The sequence below is a fragment of the Vulpes lagopus genome, chromosome 2, assembly GCF_018345385.1.
Source record: "Vulpes lagopus strain Blue_001 chromosome 2, ASM1834538v1, whole genome shotgun sequence".
Lineage (NCBI taxonomy): Eukaryota > Metazoa > Chordata > Mammalia > Carnivora > Canidae > Vulpes > Vulpes lagopus.
This window is the reverse complement of record NC_054825.1, coordinates 107,089,568-107,111,493: the sequence shown is the minus strand read 5'-3', so window position 1 is coordinate 107,111,493 and position 21,926 is coordinate 107,089,568. Positions and strand designations below refer to the sequence as shown.

At 43.6% G+C, this 21,926-nt stretch overlaps 1 protein-coding gene across 1 annotated transcript in view; it reads left to right on the top strand.

The window, feature by feature from the left end:
* PRKN (parkin RBR E3 ubiquitin protein ligase) overlaps window positions 1-21,926 on the top strand; it is a 1,299,677-nt gene that overhangs the window by 1,244,663 nt on the left and 33,088 nt on the right. The window contains exon 10 of the mRNA XM_041744985.1: window positions 14,779-14,862. Within this exon, the coding sequence (XP_041600919.1) occupies window positions 14,779-14,862 (84 nt within the window). The remainder of the gene's footprint in view (window positions 1-14,778; window positions 14,863-21,926) is intronic.

Genomic DNA, 21,926 nt, shown 5'->3' with positions numbered 1-21,926 from the left:
CCTCAGGATCGTAGCAAAGGTTCCTTTATGAGCTATTAGCCTTTTGAAAATTTGATGCTAGACACAGACAGAACTAGAATTTCAAATAATAAGGCGTTAGATCATTATAATTATCCCTAAAAATACTCACTAAATGCCCATTATGCCTGGCATGATCCAAAGCGTTGGGCAATTTTTTAAAAATACAGAATAATATTATGTTCCAACATGAGTAGCAACAGCAAAAGGAACGGGGTGCCTTTCCACCATAAGGGTGATCAATCGGCACTGCCAGGGCCCCATGGCTCTAACATTCTCTGCCACCAAACTGAAGGGGAGGAGAGGGCACCGAAAAGTGAACCTTTTATGCTTCTCTATTCATTGTTATTTGGCTTAATGAATGTCCCTTGTGCTTTGGGACCCAAAGGTACTGGTAAAGAGGCAGCAACATAGGTGACATTTCATTTCTTGTCCCCCGCAATCTGCCGTTATCTTGGCAGCTCTGAGATGCGGAGTCCAGGTATTTGCTCTTCAGGTGCACTTAATTAGCTTCTTTCTACTTCCTTAGCAAAGCAATAAAATCAGGAGGGGAAAAAAACTTGGGAGAGAGTCCTGTAAGCCTGAGTTTCATTCTACACTGTAGTCAGATGCTGCAAGGTGTGTGTTGCCGGGAGATAACATTTCTCGGGTGGCCGAAGGCACTTGGCTCGGCCTGCGGCTCCCCGCCCCCCCCTCCCCCCCAGGCCGGCGTTATCTTCTGCTAACACTCGTCCGGAGGAGTCTTTCCTCCACCTCGACGGGTGGTGGGGCTGCTGGCAGGGCCTCGGTGGGGACGGGGCCTCGTAAGTGGTGTGGGCTTTCACCATTGTCTGCTAGTCAGGGCACAGATGCCTATCAGGGGAGGATAGCGTGGGAAATGCTCCCGCCACGATGCAGCGTGCAAGCTGTGAACGTTCTTTAAGAAGTGCTGAGAACACAAACAGAAGCGTTAAGTGGCTCAGCTCCGCGGAGGCTGGTGTGTGAATGAACATCCAGACCCGTCTTCTCTGTCTCTTCTCCTAAGCTTCGAGCTGGAATCGTCACGAGGGATAATCTAGACCAGAGGTCCTGGGGCAGAGAGCACCTGAGGCCCAGGAGAACTTTAAATAGGGGGTGGCTGGGGACTCCTGGGTGGCTCAGTGGTTGAGCAACTGCCTTCGGCTTGGGTCGTGACCCTGGGTCCCAGGATCGAGTCCTGTGTCAGGCTCCCCCCAGGGAGCCTGCTTCTCCCTCTGCCTATGTCTCTTGTCTCTCTCTGTGTGTCTCTCATGAATAAATTAAGAAAATCTTTCAATAGGGGGTGGCTAGCCTCCAAAATCCAAGTGCCAAGTGGTGATGCACGTGGTGATGTTGTGCACGTGGAGAGGGCCAGAGACGCTTTTGAGGTTTATTTCAGCTTCTGTCATTAGTGCGTGCTTTTAAAATGAATTTTTTTTTATTCAGGTTAATTAACGTATGACATCCTATTAGTTTCAGGTATGCAACGTAATTCCCTATTTATGAAAAAAAATGTTTTTCTATGGGTAAGGACTTATAAGATCTACTACCAGATTATTACCTCCAGTCCAGGTGCCGTACATTATTACACCCCCATGGCTTACTTATTTTATAACTGGAAGCTTGTACCTAAAATTAATTCTTTGGCGCCACAGTGTCACTGGCCCTTCACTTCACTCACCGGGATCCGTCCAAACCATGGCCGATGAAAGTCCACTTGCTCAAATCAGGTGGGGTTGAAGGCTTCCCAACGCAGAGCTCTGGCTTGATCCATTCACACGTGAAAGCAATGGCCTTGTCACCCAAGCCCCGAGGTTGGCTAACTTCACAAGACGCCAGTGATACTCTGTCAAGCCAACAGGCCCAGCATCGCGGATTTCTGTGACTTTATATTTATTCAGTTCTTCCCGTGGCATTGCTTCAACGGAGGATGGTGTCGCAGACATCAGAAACGGTTTTGTGTGCATCTTCGGATCCATAGTCTGTGTCATGATTAATGGCCGGGACGCTATCTGCCCTGGTACATGATCTGACAAAGTGAGCGAGCAGGTAAATCAGGCACCCGTGACACCGGGGAAGTTAGCGATAACGCGGGTCAGCCCTGATTTTCGGGCTTTCTTTAAACAAATCACTCACAGGGTATGACGGGGAAGCTCTCACTACAGACACATACACTTCATTTTCTTTAATTTGACAGATGTTCTGTGTTCTGCAGGTTTTTCTTTACATCATCGTGCAAGGTGCAAGGTGCAAGGTGCAAGCCTTCCAAGGCCCGACGTAAAGAGCATTCTTTGTTAGAAAAAAATACATGAATTTCTTTCCATGAACATTCTTAATTTCCTTATCTCCTCTTTGCGCCCACCCCCCTCGCTCCTCACCTGGCCCTGCTTACCTACACTCTGTGGAAGGTGGTCTGCTTCTTTTTGTTCTGTTGTTCCTATAGTGACCGTGTATATCATCAGACTAGACAGTTCTTCTAAAACTTCCCTGTCCGGCATGGGAGCCGCCAGCCGCGGCTAAGCACCTGGAAGGCAGCTGGTCCAAGTTGAGATGTGATGTGACTGTAAAATTCCTGCCAGAGTCCAAAGAATTCGTGAAAAAAAAAAAAAAAAAAGTAAAATAACAACAACTTGTTGTATTGATTCCATGCAGAAAATACTATTTGGGATGTATCGGGTTAAATATTTATTTCACCTGTTTCTTTTTTACTCTCATATGTGGCTACGAGCACATTTTAAAATCACTCCTATTTCTAATGGACAGTGCTGTTTCAGACTGTGTCCTTTTGCCAGTAGTTTCAGAATCCAACAGACGAAAATGCTGCAGAATTACTCTAGGAAAGTCTATTCCAGCTGGGGTTTATTGGTAATGCATTCCCAGTATCAGAGATTGATTTTCTAAATGAGTGTTTTTCCCCACCACCCCATGGCTGACTCTCTAAAATAGGCTGTGCTGCGGATGCGAGAGGCTTTCAAGCTCCTCGCAGGCCTCAGCCTGGCTCAGCCCGCAAGCTGCAGCCCCTCGTCCAGCTCGGCCACCCCCCCTACCACCAGAATCCTGCAGCCTCCCCCTGAGCTGCACTCCCCCTGGCCCTCATCCCAATCCCCACCCCTGCCTGCGACCACCTCCCCTGCCTCTGAGCAGCTCCCATGCTGCCATGGTGCCCAGGAGGATGAGCTACCCACAGCCCCTTACGTCCTACCTCCCCAGTGCTCGCACTGCCCAAACACTTGGAATTAGCACGATTAGGGGGCCTATCATTTGGTGGGAAAGCCACTGCCTGAGGTAACAGAGCTCAGTCACCGACCCCAACCCACCCCAACCCACCCAAAATCTCGGAGTTTCTGCACACCTGCTCCCTGTAGATGGTTCAGCACAGGATCGCAGATTGTGTGATATTCCCCTCTTGTTCTCTTATTCTCCATAAGCATTGTCTCCCAAGCATGGCCATGAGCTCCTGGAGCTGGGTACCTGGCCTGCACGGAGCGGACATTGGTCACCTCCTGTGTTCCAGACCCTGGGTCCTGAGGAAATAAGACGAACCAAGACACAAATCCTTTCAATGTAGAGGAGGCAACAAGAGAATAGCTTCTCCTGGAGGGGCAAACATTTAATAGACGTAGGTAGAAGAGAAAAAAAAACAGTGCTTAAAAGAAAAATACCCTGACTTTTTGGTTGAGGCTGCAAGGAGAGGAGCGGGAACAGGTAAGTTCCCAAGGCACCTCTGACACTGCTCCATGCCCGGGAAAGGCTTGATATATTTTAATCGATTGGTTGATGAATTATTTCAGCTGCAAAATCTCTAAAGACAAAAGTCTCTAAAATGTGCCACAGGGGGTGCCACCAACTTGCTTGGCTCCTTGCCAAGACTGACCCTGACCCAACATGCCTGGGGTCGGGCCCAGGTGTTCGAGGGAGGTGTTCAGTGTCCCTGATATACAAAGAGAGCAGAAGGATGCCCACAGGCACATGGGACAAATTGGGCTCAAACTGCCATATGGCTTGGATTTCACGTTTTGACTGGCATAGTGTAATCATTTTTACAAAGTCTAGTGCCTTGCTACAGATTGTAAATGATAAGGTCACAAGGATTAGAGACCAGTTAAAAATGTTAGGAGACATATGCTGTGCATTTTACTAATGAATGGCCATATTCAAACATGTTCACTAATTAATGGCAATATTTGAATGGGTCCACTAATGAATGGCAATATTTGAAAGTGGTGTTGAATTTGATGCTCTGTGGCCAGTGCTCCATGTCTGGAAGGAGCCAAATGCTCCATAAGGTCTGGGAAATGCTGGTTTTAAAACAAAATTGAGCCGGCCTTGCAAGATGCTAAAGGGAATTTCCACTCAGAGACCGAGATTTGCCCGCCAAGAAGTTTGTTTAGATGACCGTGGAGGGTGTGAGCGTTGTAAATATAAGAGTCCCGGCCTGTGGCCAAATCCCACTTTAACCTTTGGAAACGAGAAGCTAGGAAGTGAAGCCAAAGCTGGGAGATGCCATGGATGGGGGTGACGACCAGCACCACAGGAATTGTTCTTTAAGATAGGTACAGCTGGGGCACCTGGGTGCTCAGTGGTGGAGCATCTGCCTTCGGCTCAGGTGGTAATCCTGGGGTCTAGGATCGAGTCCTGCAGCGGGATCCTCACAGGGAGTCTGCTGCTCCTTCTGCCTATATCTCTACCTCTATCTCTGTGTCTCTCATGAAGAAAGAAATAAATAATATTTTTTAAAAAACATTATTTTAAATAAAATGGTTACAGTGAAGAAAGGAAGTGATGGGATTCAGGAAAGCATCACTGCCATGAACCCACCCACTCCTGCTGTAAGGGCTGCCTGGTGAGCAGCACAGAGGGCCCAGGACACAGCCCTGGCTGCTGAGCCTAAGGCTCCCTTGTCTTCTGTTTCCTTCTCCCTGACCCAGACCTCCAGTTTGTCGGCTGTCAGCGTCTCAAGCCACCAGGCTCAAATTCACTTAAAGTCCTTTCCAGGGAAGCAGAGCCAAATCCAGGCCGACTGAGCAAGGAGAAGACAGGCTCTGTACACCTTGTCTCAGAGCCTGGGCGCAAGAAGCAGGGAAGTTGACTGGTGAGGACTGACCACAGGCCACGTCTGACCCCAGTTTGGCCAAATGGCCAAGACTCAAAAGTGACTCAGAATTAGTTATTTGGCCAGGGGCCTGCTCTTTGGTGATACAATGTGGACAAAGAGGATCTTAGCCAAAATGCTGTGTTTATTTGCGATTCTTTCCAAGCCACTGTTTGACAAAGGTCATCAGTGGTAACCCAGCGAGTGGGGAGAGAGGAGCAGGCCTTCACATGCCTTGCTGCCGAGCATGGACTGCCCGCCGCATCCTCCACAGAGGGCAGGTGTGCAAGTGCAATCAAAATTTAAACTCCACGTGCCCTTTGACCCCGCTATTTCACTTCTAGAAATTTATCCTACACATTTCCTTTCCCTTGTGCAAAACTGACCTATAGAGAAGAACATTCCCTGTGGCTTTGTTCATAATGGCAAAATATTGGAAAAGACCTACATGGCCATCCTCAGGAGCCAGGTTAGAGGCAGTAAGGTACATCTATCAACTAGAATACTGTGCAGCTGCTCAGGACGAATGGGGTATTCAGCATGCACTTACAGAGAACAGGCTGTAAATGTATTGAAGGAAAAAAGCAAGGAGCAAAGCACAAGGCATAATGCAATATTTTATATGCCATTTTTGCCGTAAAATAATATAATGCATTAAAAACTTCTGGAAAGATACAAACAGATGACAGTGATTATCTCCCAGAAGCATTGTAGGTGACCAAGGAGGAAAGGAGACATATACATTTGGCACCTTTCAAGTTTGTGCCGTGTACATGTATTATCCACTCAAAACATATAAAACTACTTTTTAAGGCCCATGACTGTGTGAGTTATATATCAAAGAAGGTGTTAAAGAAAACATAAAATAAATGTCCAATAAACATGTTTAGGTTTAAAAAACTATAAACATTTTGATGTAGGAAATAAGTTTAAATATCTTTAGGGGTGCCTGAGTGGCTCAGTTGGTGAAGCGTCTACCTTAGGCTCAGGTCACGATCTCAGGGTCCTGGGATCGACCCCCACATCAGGTCTGTGCTCAGCAGGGAGCCTGCTTCTCTCTCTGTCCCTTTCCCCCCCACCCTGCTCATTCTTTGTCTTTCTCAAAATAAGTAAATATTTTTTTAAGTTTAAATATCTTTGAATAGAATTATAGGTTGGACAGGTCAATGTCCAGCAGTACCAGCAGCACCACTTTTGCCATCTGGCACATTCATTAGCCCCTCTTGACTCGAAGTTTGGAGGTCAGCCCTGTGAAGGTCAGCTAGGGGACATGGTCTCTTTGTTGTGCGAACTCATCATCTCCAGTAAGTCTCTGGTTCTGAGACAGATGGTAAAAAAAATTTCCCCCTGAATCTTAGTCACAGTGAATGTGTGCATTAAGGCACTGCACATCGGAAGATTGAATGGGCACGTACAATCCTTGATGAGATCATGATGATGTAAGAAAAGGAAATTTTCAAAAAGAGTTCTGTAAAGAGCTCCCCATGAATGAAAATGAAAACAAGGGAAGTAAGGGTTTCTCATGGTGGCAACCCCTAAAACAAAAGTAATTTGGAGGAGGGAAATGTCAATGTCCCAGTATTTTGTGGGAATCCGGATGGCACTGTTCAACCATCCCGGATGATTCGTATAGAATTTGAAAACTACAAAGGAATTCAGTCACTGAGCTATTTTCAGCTTCCTTAAAATTATTTCTTTTTAGCCATTTGGAGGTGACATGTAAAAGATTGTCTTAGTCTGTTTACATTTAGAGCGTGGCGTAGTTTATGATTGCTTCCCACCATGAGAGCCTGTGATTTTAAGATGTCGATTACTTGAAAGGAAATAAACCTGACTTTCTTCTTTTCAAGATTGTGTTTTAGTGCATTCTAATCTAACACCACTTCCGTTGTGTTGCACTGTCTTGTCAGAACAGTTTTGCATGTATCAGCGGCTGGTCACCCGTGGGGAGCCTTACCCTTCTAATACTCTATTTTTAACACACTGAGGCTGGTTCATATATATCACTGCTGCCATCTTCTGGGAAGTCTTATACCCAAAAGAAAACTATTTCATCTGATCCCAAAAGAAGCACAGATGTGTGCCTCGGGCTTTGATGTTTCCCTTGACTATAGTAAGGGGTCCTGAGACAGTATTTGATTCTCGCCTGTTCTTTTAACACAGAACTTCAGAGCTATGGAAAGAAATAAACGGCATATAATAAAATGCCTTTCTAATAGATGCTGTCGTGACAGAAAACAGGCAGGAAGAAACGTGGGCTTTCATGTAGAGATCATTCAACTTTAAGGATCAAACCCTTATTTTGAGGGTCATTGCTTGTAAGTACCAACTGGCTCTCAACTGTATCGATCAGCAGACACTGGATGTTCTGATTGCATTGGAAGCTGTTCATTTGATTCTTTTTCATGTTTCCAAAGAGAAAATGGAACGTCCCCTTTTGAATGTCTCCATTATGGGCATGTGGGAAATCAGACTCAAACATCAATCAAATGACTTCTCTACTGACATGTGATTGAGTGATAAACATGACGGGCAATTCATAGAGCTCCATGGTAGTACAGGATGGTCTAGGGGATTGACAGTGAAAGTACCCCTGCACGTATACAAGCAAATTGAGGCCAGCATCCCTCCCCATACAGCAGTTAGGAGGGTCAGCAAGCCCAGCATGTCCCAGGAGTTTCCAGTTTTAAGGACAATTACATAACAGCAGTTAATTACCAGAATGGTGGGAATCACTTTAATTAGCAGGGGGCTTCACTGTCACTTTATTGCCTATAAAGCATCACAGCTTTATGAGAAAACCATTTATTATGTTTACTATGTGCCAGAATCTGTGTTAAATTTCATTACCTTATTCTTTACTAAAATAAAGAGATATTAGTATCACACAGGATAATAAGTAGTAGAGAAAGGCCTCTGTCTCCAGGTCTGTCTGACTTCAGAGGGTTTACTTTTAAATATTAAATTAGATCTTATTTTTTTAATATTTTATTTATTTATTCATGAGGAACAGAGAGAGGGGCAGAGACACAGGCAGAGGGAGAAGCAGGCTCCATGCAGGGAGCCCGACGTGGAACTCGATCCTGGGTCTCCAGGATCAGGCCCTGGGCTGAAGGCAGCGCTAAATTGCTGAGCCACCCAGGCTGCCCTACATCTGATTTTTAAAACTATAAATATCTACTATGTGATTTCATGTATTACAATGTGGTATTCTTTTTTAAAAAAGATTTTTTTAATTTATTTATTCATAGAGACACAGAGAGAGAGGAAGAGACACAGGCAGAGGGAGAAGCAAGCTCCCCATAGGGAGCCTGATGTGGGACTCAATCCCAGGACTGGGATCAGGCCCTGACCCAAAGGCAGGTGCCCAACCATTGACCCAGGCGTCCCATGTAGTATTCTTTTATGTATAGTCCAAGTCCAAGATTTTATTCATCCTTAAAGTGAATTGTCAACACATATTAATTAATTTTGCAAGGCAAAAAATATTACTTCAGTGGTAAGAATGGTTTAGCTATTACTTCTTAGGGAAAAAAATTGTCTTATTGAATTTCCCATTTGGTAAATAGTTGTTTTAAAGTTGTACACCTCATATTAGGCACCTAGGATGACCTAGTTATTACAGTTAAGTGAAAAATTTGGCATGAACCTCCCAGGCAGCTAATCCAAAAAGAAAAATGAATTGGATTAGCATATTCAGTGTCAAATAAAGGAACACTGTCCTGTTGTTGGGAGCGATGACCTTATTTCTGGTATGGACTTCTTTTTTTTAATATAGTTCTATTTTATTCATATTCAGTTAATTAACAGATAGTGTATTATTAGTTTCAGAGGTAGAGTTCAGGGATTCATAACTGGTGTTGACTTCTAAGAGCAATTGTCCCGTGGGTACTTGGGATCGAAAACATAGACACAAAGAGATTTGAACTACCATTTTGCAAATAACATAGAAAATCCAAGTACTTGTTTTTCTGTATCAATCCATTTGCAAAAGAATTAACTGACCTAGTAAAATTTTTTCTCTAGCAGCTGAGCTATGTCAGCCAGCCAAAAGAGAGGCGGAACCAGTAGGAGGTGGATGCAGATATATAAATATGCCCAGCTGTCCCCATAGATCTATAGATATCTAGATAAATCTGTGTATCAGCACATGCACATCTCTATACACAGAGAGAAAACTGACATGTGACTGTAAGGCTTACCAGGCTGGCCCTAACCCCATGGGCAGGCCTCCAGGAAGGGCAGGCTGGCACAGCCTGAAGCTGTTGTCCACAGATAGACTCTCTACCTCTCGGGAAAACCCCAATTCTGCTCTTAAAACCCTTCCACAGATTGAATCAGGCACACCCAGATTATCTAGGATCATCTCTCTTCCCTAAAGCAAACTGAGTATAGATGTTATAGGCCGACAAAATACCTGCACAGAAACACCCAGATTAGTGTTTGATCGAAGAAGTAGGGACTACAGTCCAGCCAGGTTGACATGAAAAGCTAACATCGTAGGAGCTGAGATAATACAGTTTGTACATATTGCTTTCTAACCAGTTCTAATAGGGAATAGACTTTAGAGCCAACATTAGAAGGATGCATTACGTTTCTAATTTTTAAGAGGCTTTAAAAAAATTGTTTTTAACTGCAGAAATTGGTGGCATTTATCAGATCTGTCTCAGGAGAAAGCAATTCAGGAAAAGTATACTAGATAAATGTTTGGTAGTCCCTTCCATTCAATTAGTATTTGCTCGTAAGGTATCTTTAGTAGCAAATGTGAGACCACCGCTAATAGCAAGTCCCAGGTGAATTGTAGCCTCCTGTGTTGTCAATTAGAACAAGATCCATGTGCCCTAGATGAGAGACATGCAAGGTCAGCAGACTGAATGTGAAAATGTGGGAACCGGAGCACTTTTCTTCTCAAGCTCTTTCTCCAGAAATATCTGCACCACTGGCAGCGTTTGAAAACTGACCCAAAACATTATATCAAGGACTTTTGTCTATGCCTAAGCCAGACATCCCCCAACTGTCCTCTGTTTGTTGTGCCCCAAGCAACTCAATAAGTGTTTTGTGGTGGTCCTGTGCCAAAGAAATATAGTTTTGTTTATCAAATACTTAGATCCAAACGGTTTTGTTTATTAAATAATTTAGGTCCAAGTAACATCAATAAGAATTTAATGTCTTAGCCATGCAATAGTCATTTGAAAAGGTAGTTCACATAAACTGAAAGAAAGAATATTTTTATTTTTTTTCTTAAATAACTACATCTCCTGTTGCAGACAGTTGTTCACATGATAGTTCTTTTCCTTTTTTAAAAATTTTATTTAAATTCAATTTGCCAGGCAGCCCGGTGGCTCAGCTGTTTAGCGCCGCCTTCAGCCCAGGGCGTGATCCTGGAGACTCGGGATCGAGTCCCACATCGGACTCCCTGCATGGAGCCTGCTTCTCCCTCTGCCTGTGTCTTTGCCTGCCTCTCTCTCTCTCTCTCTCTCTCTCTCTCTCTCATAAATAAAATCTTTAAAAAATAAAAAAATAAATTCAATTTGCCAACACATAGTATAACACCCAGTGCTCATCTCATCGTGTGCCCTGTTATTAACACCCATCACCCAGTTACCTCATCCCCCCTCCACCCACCTCCCCTTCCACAACCCTTTGTTTGTTTCCTAGAGTTAGGAGTCTCTCATGGTTTGTCTTCCTCTCTGATTTTTCACCACTCAGTTCCCCCCTGGTAGTCATTTTCCTATCACAGTAACCAAAACCCAGCTCTGCAAAAACATGTCATTAAAAGAAGGGGAGCACAATCCACAGTAACACCATGAACTGCCTTGAGTCAGTCATTCAGACAGTGTCTAAAAGTGAATGTCACTGTGTGTTCCTCAAAAAATTTAGAATATGAGAGCCTGGGTGGCTCAGCAGTTGAGCATCTGCCTTTGGCTCAGGACATGATCTCAGGTTCAGGGATGGAGTCCCACATTAGGCTCCCTGAGAGGAGCCTGCGTCTCTCTCTCTGCCTATGTCTCTGCCCCTCTCTCTCTCATGAATAAATAAATAAGTCTTTTAAAAAATCAGAATATCCCACTGCACCCCTGTGAGCTTCCTGTGGCACCCCAGAGTGCCTCAGTACACAGTTTGGTAACTGAAGGGCCTAAGCATTTGTACAAGCACCTCGTTGAATCCTGAACAACCTAATTAAAAATTTGAAAATTTTCAGGGCGCCTGATTGGGCTCAGTCAGTGAAGTGTCTGGCTCTAGATTTCAGCTCAGGTCATGATTTCAGGGTCATGAGAATCACCCTTCTGTGGGGCTCACGCACTGGACATGGAACCTGCTTGAGATGCTCTCTCTCTTCTCTCCCCATCTCCTTCTGTCCCTCCCCTACTTAAAAAAAGAAAAGAAAAACCCTAAACATTTTCAAGATTAGACCTTCTAGATATTTCCCTGTTTTGTATGAGAAAGATTCAAGTTATTCAACTAGGAAGCCAACTGCATTGATCTCTACATTCAAGTTATACTCTCTGAATAGAAGCAAATTAACAAGCGCATTAATGTTAAATTACCACCAGCCAATTTTTACAGCTTTCTTGCTTGCCTTCTACCATGCTGAAATGGGCAAGCCTTCATCTTCATGTGCTCTTCCTTTTCTGTTATTTCTTTAGTCCATTGTTTGTAGTTCAGTGTGAAAGGGATTTAATATCTTTGTGTCAGGGAAGGCCTATTTATTCTGACAAACTGATCAACCTCCAGGGTGTTCCTCTACCATGAAACTGATTTTATATCTCATCCACGAGCTAATAAGATGTGAAGCGTTTTCCCTGTCACGCCGAGAGATCAGACTTGCTTCTGTAGAAAGCGCTGGGTGAAATCACACAGTGGGTTCTTCTCAATGACTGAACAATACAGCCTGCATTTTTCCAACATAGCATGTGAAAGCAGAGAAATGGCTCTGAGGCAAACCTAAAGATGAGCAGACACATTAATAAAAAAAATTGTTTTTCATCTTAAGAGGAAGCTCTGAGATCCACTTCACTCACTGTTTACTGGATTAGCTTTCAGTTCAGGGAAAATAAAAATGCCAAAAATTAAAACCTGGTAGTGTTGGTGAATTGTGTAAAGACATCCTGACACACACCCCTCTCCTACCAACCTGAATTTTTTTCTTATCCTTTAAGATTTGATTTATTTATTAATGAGAAACACAGGGAGAGAGGCAGAGACACAGGCAGAGGGAGAAGCAGGCTCCCTGCAGGGATCCCGCTGTAGGACTCGATCCCAGACCCCAGGATCACCACCTGAGCCGAAGGCAGATGCTCCACCACTGAGCCACCCAGGTGACCCACAACCTGAATCTTTAAATAAAGTTTAGTTCCCACTAAATTGGGGCCAGTCTCCCTGCTGTGAGAAGAAATAAGACTACAATACTCTGGAAATAGTGGCTAGAAGGTAGGTTGCATCATATCTATAGAGGCTTTTTCCTTACCAGATACTTGCCTTTCTTGTTTAGTATGCTCAGAGATTAAAACAATTTTCAGACAAGCTGTTAAAACAAGAAATTGGACATAGGGAAGGAGGGAAATCTGTCTCTGTGGTGAAGACAGCATGAACCCTTGGATAGGCTGTTCTTTCTGAGGTGAGGAAGGGTGGTGATATACTAGGGGATAAAGCTGGACTTCTCTGCATCCTGTTTATTTGGGGTCTTACCTGAAGCAAAACTGCACTGACTTCTCAGCTCGTGCTATAGAATATTCATATACAACTTTAAGCCTCTGCAACTTTTTTGAGTCTTCCAGATTCTTGGTACCGTGACTATATCAGTCATCATTTGCTGTGTAAAAAAACACCCAGAAACTCAGTGATTTAAAACAACAATCTTGTTCTTGTTTTGCCTTATTTTCTTTTTTTCCAACAAGGCCGTAATTTGGGCGGGGTCCTGTAAAGAGTTTGTGTCTGTTCCATGTGGGGTCGGCTGGGGTGACTCATCCAGGGGCTGGAAGTTCCCCTGGAAGTATGGCTCAGACTCATGGCTGGCAAAGTCAGTGCTGGCTGCCTGCTAAAAGCCCAGCCAGGGCTGTTGGCCCTCGGCCTCAGTTCCTCTGTGCACGAGCCTCTCAAGAGCCACTGGCAGGAGCAGAAGCCACCAATTTCCTAAGGCCTGGGCCCAGAAAGCGGCATGCCATCATTTCCACCATGTGCTGTTGGTCAAGGAGTGAACACATCCATATTCAAGCAAAAGAGACATAGAACCCACCTCTCCATGAAGAGTACCAGCTCATCCTGGGCTGATGCTAGAAAACCACCACCCCTGCCCATACTCCGTAATCACTGATCCTGCTCTCTTCCCTGGAACATCGCCTCTGAATACAGTTTCTACTGTGAGATGTGTTTCTCCCCAGTGTGTTAGAGAATGTTCGTTGAAGGGAACCTGTTTTCTACTAAAGCAGCTCCTTCCTCAGCTGTGAAACGGGGTGGGGGGGAAACAGTACCTGGCTGTTACCAGCTTGATTTTTAGAAATCAATTTTTAGAAATATTGTAGAAATTTTTAGAAATATTGTATGCCAGTTAAGGCGTACTAGCTCCCCTACCTCGTACAGGGATTCGATGAGAGAGTTACTACTGCTACCCTGGTTTTTCAAAGGGCACATATCTGAGGCATAGGTGCCAAGGTGGCTTCCTGAGGTGTCTCACTCAGTTGGCAGGTGACAGGGTGATGACTTCAAGCCCATGTGTCCAACTGCAGAGCCCACCCCCTTAGCCAAACCCTCTAGAGCATGGCTGGTGACGATGGAGTAGTCCTAGAGGGGACAGCTGCCTTTTCCAGCATTCACTCTGTAGCTTCCTTCCCACAACACAAAGGGTGGAGGTGCTCCCCAGGTCTCTTCCATTCTGCAATGTGGGAATGATGAAAGGAGCACCATCATCAGGTGAGAAGACCCACTCCAGGCCACGTATTAGTCCCTGAGGCCAACATAACCAAGTCCGACAGACCAGGGGGCTCAAACAACAATTATTTTCCCACAGTTCTGCAAGCTAAGAGCCCAGGAACCAGGTGTCAGCAGTGTTGTTTTCCACTGAGGAAACAACAGCAGTGTTGTTTTCCACTTGCAGTCATAGAGGATTAGGGCCTGCTCTAATAACTTCATTTTACCATACTTACCTCTTCAAAGACCCTCTTTCCAAATGCAATGACATCCTGAGGTACTGGGGGTCAAGACTTCACCACATGAATCAGTAGGGGACCCACTTCATTTCATCTCTCCGCAATAGGCTTTCAATGCAAAACCAAATCTATTAACATAAACATATAAATCCCCCATGTATGTAAACAGGTCTTGGATGTGAAATTCTTGAATAAACTTGTTTTCCTCATATCCTAACACCAGTAACACTCTACTACAGGTATTTATTTGCATTATTGTCTCTTCTGGCAGACTGGAAACATCATACAGATAGGAACCGTGTCTCACGCATCTTTGAAACCCTGCTATGGTGCTTGAAATATTACTTAGTGAAAGAATAAACAATACCATTGAAATATAACTTTATTTCTCTTTGCAAAAAGTAATCTGGCACGGAACCCATCACACAAGTCAGAGGAATAAATATAATGAGCTTGGGGGGGGGAAATGTTATATCCAAATGCTGCCAACAAACACATCCCTAACACATGTGTGTTCTTCTGCAGTTCATCTTTTGCCGGGAATGTAAGGAAGAGTACCATGAAGGCGAATGCAACACCCTATTTGAAGCCTCAGGAGCAGTGACTCAGGTAGAGTGCCCTCTTCCCTCCACAAAATAGGGCTCGGGATTGGGTGAGAGACAAGAACTGGTCAGAAGGGTTCCAATCTGAAAAACAAAACAAAACAAAAACCCAAAACCAGACTAGTAGCCTACAGCTACGGGGAATGGGGCTCTGACTATCTACCCCTGTGGTCCTCCCAGATCCATCCGCCTTCTCAGGGTAGGGCTGTAGATGGCCATTGGGATATGCCCATACTTTCCCCAGGGGAATAGGGAGAAGGAACATAGCATGATCAGAGGAGTCTTCAAAGGAGAGAGAAAACAATTTAACAGTTTCTGAATCTGATCAATCAATATGAACCCCCACACTTATATTTTTTTAAAGTGCCTTGTTTAAAATCATTGGTGAAACTATCTCCATGAATGATGTGCACAGACGTATTATATGATGCAAGGATATTATTGTTTTTTAGCAATATCATGAACTATGCTAAATTGTATTTCAGTCTTGATTAGGTAAAGAACGTGTTTACTGAACCTTACTCTCCAATGTACTATATCAAGGCTTAGGGAAATGCAAATACATTTTCTTTTATTTATTAATTATGATCAACAAACCTTAGAGGAAAGGAGTAAAAATTTCAGCACAGTTGATGAATTCACTCATTATTTTTCCACTAATAGAGATGTTAACAAGGTTTTAAACATTAAGTCTACCCAGATAAATCTTTTAGTTATTTTATTGACAGGAACCTCATAAATAGACATAGAAATTTCAGAACGTTTTAATTTTTTTAGAACGTTTTAATTTTATAGTAGAGAATAGAAAATATCTGAATGTTCTAATATCAGAGCATAAAGAAGTATATCTTTATAAGGTATTTTGTGGATTTATTTACTAATATTAACATAACCAAATAAATATAACTTGTGAATTCAGGTCTTCTTATCAGCTTCTAAAATGTTGGCCATGAGCATATTGGGAGATAGGTCTGAATTACCATAATTTTTGCAACAGAGGCAGCAAATGCTCTTTCTGGTGATTTTACTTTAGCCCAGGGGCATTCAAATACGAGCTCACTGCATACTGATGTCAGGAATAATATTAACCCTGAGACTCCCCTCCCAGGACCCTGTAGCCCAGAAGAGCTAGACTAGACCAAGGAACTGAGAAATGGAGTTGGTCTAGAAATTTACATCCATATGTTCTTATAACCACAAATACTGACAAAGCTTTCAAGAAGTGACACCTTAGTATCTATTTATTTGAAAACAATAGCCATAAGGTGAAGGAGAGAACTGCTTAATGTAAAGTTGTCCCAGTGCCTGATCCACTTGATAATCCATGATTCATTTCAGAAGAACCAACTAACCTTGGTGTTAATGATTGAGGTAGCACCCCCAAAGTTTTTTAAACCATTGAAAACTGAATATTCAATTCAGGAAAGCGGAAGAAAGCTAGAGCTGGCCTTAAGCATTAGATGATCAGGATCCTGTATCTGCAAAGACCACCAATTAGCAAACATTAAATCTAGCATTTGTATCCACCAGACATTCTTCTGGAAAACTGCAGGTAAGCATTTTTTTTTTTTTAGGATTTATTTATTTATTTTAGAGAGAGAGCAAGCAGGGGAAGGGGTAAAGGGAGAAGGAAAGAGAGAATCTCAAGCAGACTCCTCAATGAAAGCAGAGCCCAACACAGGGCTCGATCCCATGACCATGAGATCGTGACCTGAGCCAAAAATCAAGACTCAGATGCTTAACCCACTGCCCCACACAGATGCCCCTGCAGATAAGTATATTTTTCTTTAGAAACACATGAAAGAGTTATAGGGGAGACTTAAGGGAAAATAGATAACAATAGTAATATGCAAAACAAAGTTTAGGAAATATATAGCTTTGTACAATGCCTCCCCAGAAAAGACATGGAATGTAGATCAGAGTTTGTCAAAATGACAGTGGGTAAAGGATGATCAAGAACATTCCAGCAGAAAATACTGCATGGACAAAGAAACAGAGGCAAATATCTTATCTGGCGCACAGATATTTAATAGATGTTTGTTGAGTGATTGTTGCATTCATAAAGAAAAAGACATATATGTCTTCATTCATCATATATGTATTAAACACCCATAATCCATTAGGCTTTGTTCTAGGCTCTGGGGATACAGTACCTGCTGTCACAGGTTTTACTGTATTAGATGCCACACGGGCTGCACAATCAGTATGATAGGAGTTCAGAAGAATAGTCGATTTACTTTTTTTAAGATTTTATTTATTGGGGATCCCTGGGTGGCTCAGAGGTTTAAAGCCTGCCTTTGGCCCAGGGCGTGATCCTGGAGTCCCGGGATCAAGTCCTGCGTCAGGCTCCCAGCATGGAGCCTGCTTCTCCCTCCTCCTGTGTCTCTGCCTCTCTCTCTGTGTGTGTGTCTATCATAAATAAAAAAAAATAAAAAATAAAAAATAATTTAAAAAAGATTTTTTTTATTTATTCATGAGAGACACAGAGAAAGAGTGAGAGGCAGAGACACAGGCAGAGGAGGGAGAAGCAGGCTCCATGCAGGGAGCCTGATGCGGGACTTGATCCCGGGACTCCAGGATCAGGCCCTGGACTGAAGGCGATGCTAAACCACTAAGCCACCTGGACTGCCCAAGAATAGTCAGTTTAGCACAGAGTTATCCAAGAAAGAATTCAGGAAGAGGCAGCCCTGTAGTAAGACCTCCCTGAAGCTTCAGCTCCTTTCTGCCTCACTCAAGCTGCTGGGCCCATATCATACTGCTATTATTGGAAACAAAACAAATTGACCAACTAAACTGGATGAGTCTCTCTATCCATTATTGCCTGAGAACAGAAGGTACTTCTTGGGGTTTCACTGCCCTTTTTCTCTATGTCTCTGATTTATCCGGGTCCTACAGGAAAAAATAATCCAACTCAGATGCACATGAAGAGATTTTAACTAAAAGGTCACAGATGACCTACAGTAGTGGGGAAGGGTCACAAGAACCCACAACAACATGGAAGGCCTCCTAGTACAGTGTCAGTGAGGAGCCATGACCACCTGAGACATGAAGAGACAAAAAGAGGAAATGATGTCACACAGGGAATAAGCCTGTGAACTGGAGCCATGGAGGTGGGGCCTCTTGACGGGAGGTATGACCACAGAGGGTCCAGCATAGCCAGTGGGCCCCAAGCAGGAAGGGAAGGAAGATGGACATCTTGACTTCTCTCTCTCACCCTCTAATCTCTTGCTGATGTCTCCCATCGGTCACATCCAACTGAAAGCCAACTTCAAGGAGTCCTAGTGACACAGACTGTGTGGGTCAGCCTTCCAGGTGCAGGGCAGAGGAGGGAAAAGAATACAGAGTAACCAGCACATTCTCTATGTTCTGATTTACCAAGTCTCCAAAGGCTCCTGATTTCAATCATAGCTATTCTTGGACATGGAAAAGGATGAACCACATGAACTGTTTCATCAAACTAAAAGATCCAATTCCATTCAGTAAGAAAAAGAAGGACTGTTATTTTAACAGGGCTAGTTTGTTTTCTGTTCCCTGTATTTCTCTCAAATGGCAGTCATCTCCAGGCAGATGACCTCTGCAATTCCACCGATAAGAAATTTTTGAAAGGAGAACACTCTATACATGCAACAATAAGAATCTAAACACAGCCGCTGCCCCCCGCCCTTGGAATTGAAGGCTTTGGATGCAGCCTCATGTCTGGATTTTGCTCATACTAACAAAATACCCTCATTAACCCTCTTCACATTTCCTTTCAGTTCAATTCACTTGTAAGGTTTTCCCTTTCAGTATTTGCAGCTACTCTCCACTGTTCTCCCTTGAAAGCTGAGCAGTTTCTGGTCTTTGATATTACATTATCCAGCCAAGCAAGCCCATGTCTCCTGGGGCCCAATCAGGCCTTTTCCATCAGTTAGGCTGCTTGACCCTAAGCTTAATGCATTTTTTGATTAATGAAATAATTTTTTTAAAAAAAAGCAAACTCAAAAATTGGTTTTAAATTGGTTTTAAAATATTGAACAAGCTTTAGGTTGAAACTGCTGGGAGTTTGGGAAATCAGTGACAGAAGATCAATCCATCACAGGCTAATGAGAGTCCAGTCCCATTTGCTTCCCCTTGTTCTTGCCTGGCTGTTTTCCTCCCCACGCTTTGTTTCCTTCCATATATTCCCTCTGGAAGCTTTCTAATAAGTAAACACTTGCTCTTGCAAACCACATAAATTGATTCATTCTCCCAGTGGTTCCAAGTAGTACATGTTACTCTCCCTATTCAACTGGAAGGCAAACTGAGACTTCTAGATTTTTAATGATATTGTCCAGAGCCACAGAGGAAATCATTTTCAGCGGCAGTACCCAATGAAAGAAGTTTGGGAACAGTGGCTGCTCTCTCCAAGTAATAAATCTACAGTGTCTAAAGGGAGTGTGCCCACCCCTGCCTGCCAAGCTCCTACCCAACCTGTAAGACCCAGCTCATATATCACCTCCTGCATGAAGCCATCTGACCACCCCCACTACCTCCTTGAAGCTCTCAGACAACTGTATATACTTTCGTTGTATATTAATCACACTGAGATATTGTTTCCCTATCTCTTCATTAAAATTCAGAGCTTTATTGGTGCAAGATTTGTACCTATTTTGTCTTTATAACCTCCAGTGCCTGGGATGCCTAGGATACAGTAGTACTCATTAAGTGCTTTTTGAAAGAATGACAACTCTTTCCTTCATCCCCAAACCTCCCTTCTCACCATGAAGCTGAGAAAGCACTCTATAGAAATGGTGAAAGGAGTCATTCAAGATGGAGACATAGGAGGCTCCTGAGCTCCCCGCCCTCATGGATGCAACAAAACTTCAGGTGCTCATGGAGTAATGCCCTCTGAAAGAGATCCAGAAACTAGCTGAGTGTCTCCTACATATCAGATGAATGAGAAAAAAAAACCCACATCAAAATGGGTAGGAGAGGCTGGGACACACTCTTGCCATAAACCTCACTCCTGGCCCTGTGCCATACAATTAGGGCAGAACCCTCAACTCCTAGCTTCATCTTGGACTCCACATCCAGAACCCTGGCTGTTATGACTGGTTACCAAAAACCTAGCTCTGAAAACCAACAAAGCTTATGACCTTGAGACCCACGGGACTACAGCAAACACAGAAGCAATTCCAGTGGGGTACACCACAGTCACCACATCTATCCCCACAGGACTCAGCACAGAGGGAGCAAGCAAAACATCCCATCTTGCAGTCTTTCCACGAAGGAGGTTTACCTGCCTGCTTTGAAAGCTGCTGCTTCCAGGCCAGGCTTCTAATTTATCAGGCACTAGGGGTTGGCTGTGATCCTCCCCAGAAACTGGGAAAATGAGAGGATGCCTCACTCACCTTCTCCCTGTAGTCCACCACAAGTTGCCAATGTCCTCCTGGAAGGAGCTTACGCACAAGTCTGCACCCCAACTTCAATGGCTCTTACCCAAGAGATGGGTCTCTGATCTCTGCTCTGACAGCCAAAGAGGCTTTGTTTATGAGTTCCACAAGACTGTAGCTAACAGTCCTAATGACACATAGTAACTGGCTATTCCTCCCCCCCTCACAGAGCTCAGTACAGAAGAAGCAGGCAAAAAAATACTATCTCCCATCTTTTCTTGAAAGGGATCTATCAAAATACTTGAAAACCTGCCACCTGGGAGTCAGGTTTCTAATTTAGCAGGCATCTAAGGGCTGGCTGCAATCTTCCCCAGAGACAAGGGAATCGAGCAAATACTTTTCCCATCTTCTCCCTTCAGCCTAATCCAATAATAGAACCAAATTGCTAGTATCTCCTTGAAGGAGCTTGTACACACATGTGACACCCAGTTTTCACAGCTTCCACCTTAAGGATGGGCACCTGGCTTTAATAGCCAAGGGGGCCTGCAATCACAATTCCCACAAGACTGTAGCAAACAAAGAAACAGTGTGTAACAGGTGCAGGATCACTACCACCACTTTATGGTGGTACACCTGGACTCAGCACAGAGAGAACAAGCAAAACCATCTATCTCCCAGTTTCTCCCTGGAAGGGGCGTAACTACATACTTTCCCAGCTGCCACCTGAGTATTCCACTTCTAATCAGCCTGAATCTAGGTGCTGAGGGCAATCCTCCCCTTTGGTATCCTGATAGTTCTTGACATATCGTCAACTACTGGAAGGCACTAAGAACAAAGAAAGAGGCTTGAACCATCACAAAAGTTTGAGTGACAGCCAAGTGCTTGGGCCAGGTTAGTTGACAAGGCTCATCTCCTACATAAGACGACTCTTTTAAGACTGGGAGAGGTGGCTATTGTATCTAATGCACAAAAACCAACACAGAGAATCAAGGAAAATAAAGAAATGGAGGAATGTGTTCCAAACAAAAGAATAAAATAAATCACCAGAAACAAATCTTACTGAAACAGAGATAAGTGATTTACTTGATGGAAAAGTCAAAATAACAGTCATCAAGATGCTCACCAAGATCAGGAGAGCAACGCATGAATAAAATGTTCCAACAGAAATAAAACATCTATCAGAATACCAAACAGAAGTCACAGAGCTGAAGAATACAATAACTGATCTGAAAATTACACTAGAGGGATTCAACATCAGGCTAGATGAAGTGGAAAAAAGGATCAATGAGCTCCAAGACAGGCCAGTGCAACTCCTCTAATCAGGGCAGCAAAAAGAAAAAAGAACTTTAAGAATGAAGATAGCATGAAGGACTTATGGGACACCATCAAGGAGACCAACATCCAGATTCTAGGGGTCCTCAGAGGAGAAGTGAGAAAGAGTTGGAAAGCTTATTCAAAGAAATAATGGCTGAAAAAACTTCCCTAACCTGGCAAAAGAAACAGACATCCAGATCCAGGAAGTCCAAAATGTACTAAATAAGATCTAAAGAGATCCACATCAAGACACATTGTAGTTAAATTTTCAAAAGTTAAAGAATAGAATCCTAAAAGTAGCAAAAGAAAGGCAATTTGTTATGTACAATGGGATTCCCAGAGGGCTATCAGCAGATTTTTCAGCAGGAACTTTCCCAGCCAGAAGGGAGCGGGGTGATATATTCAA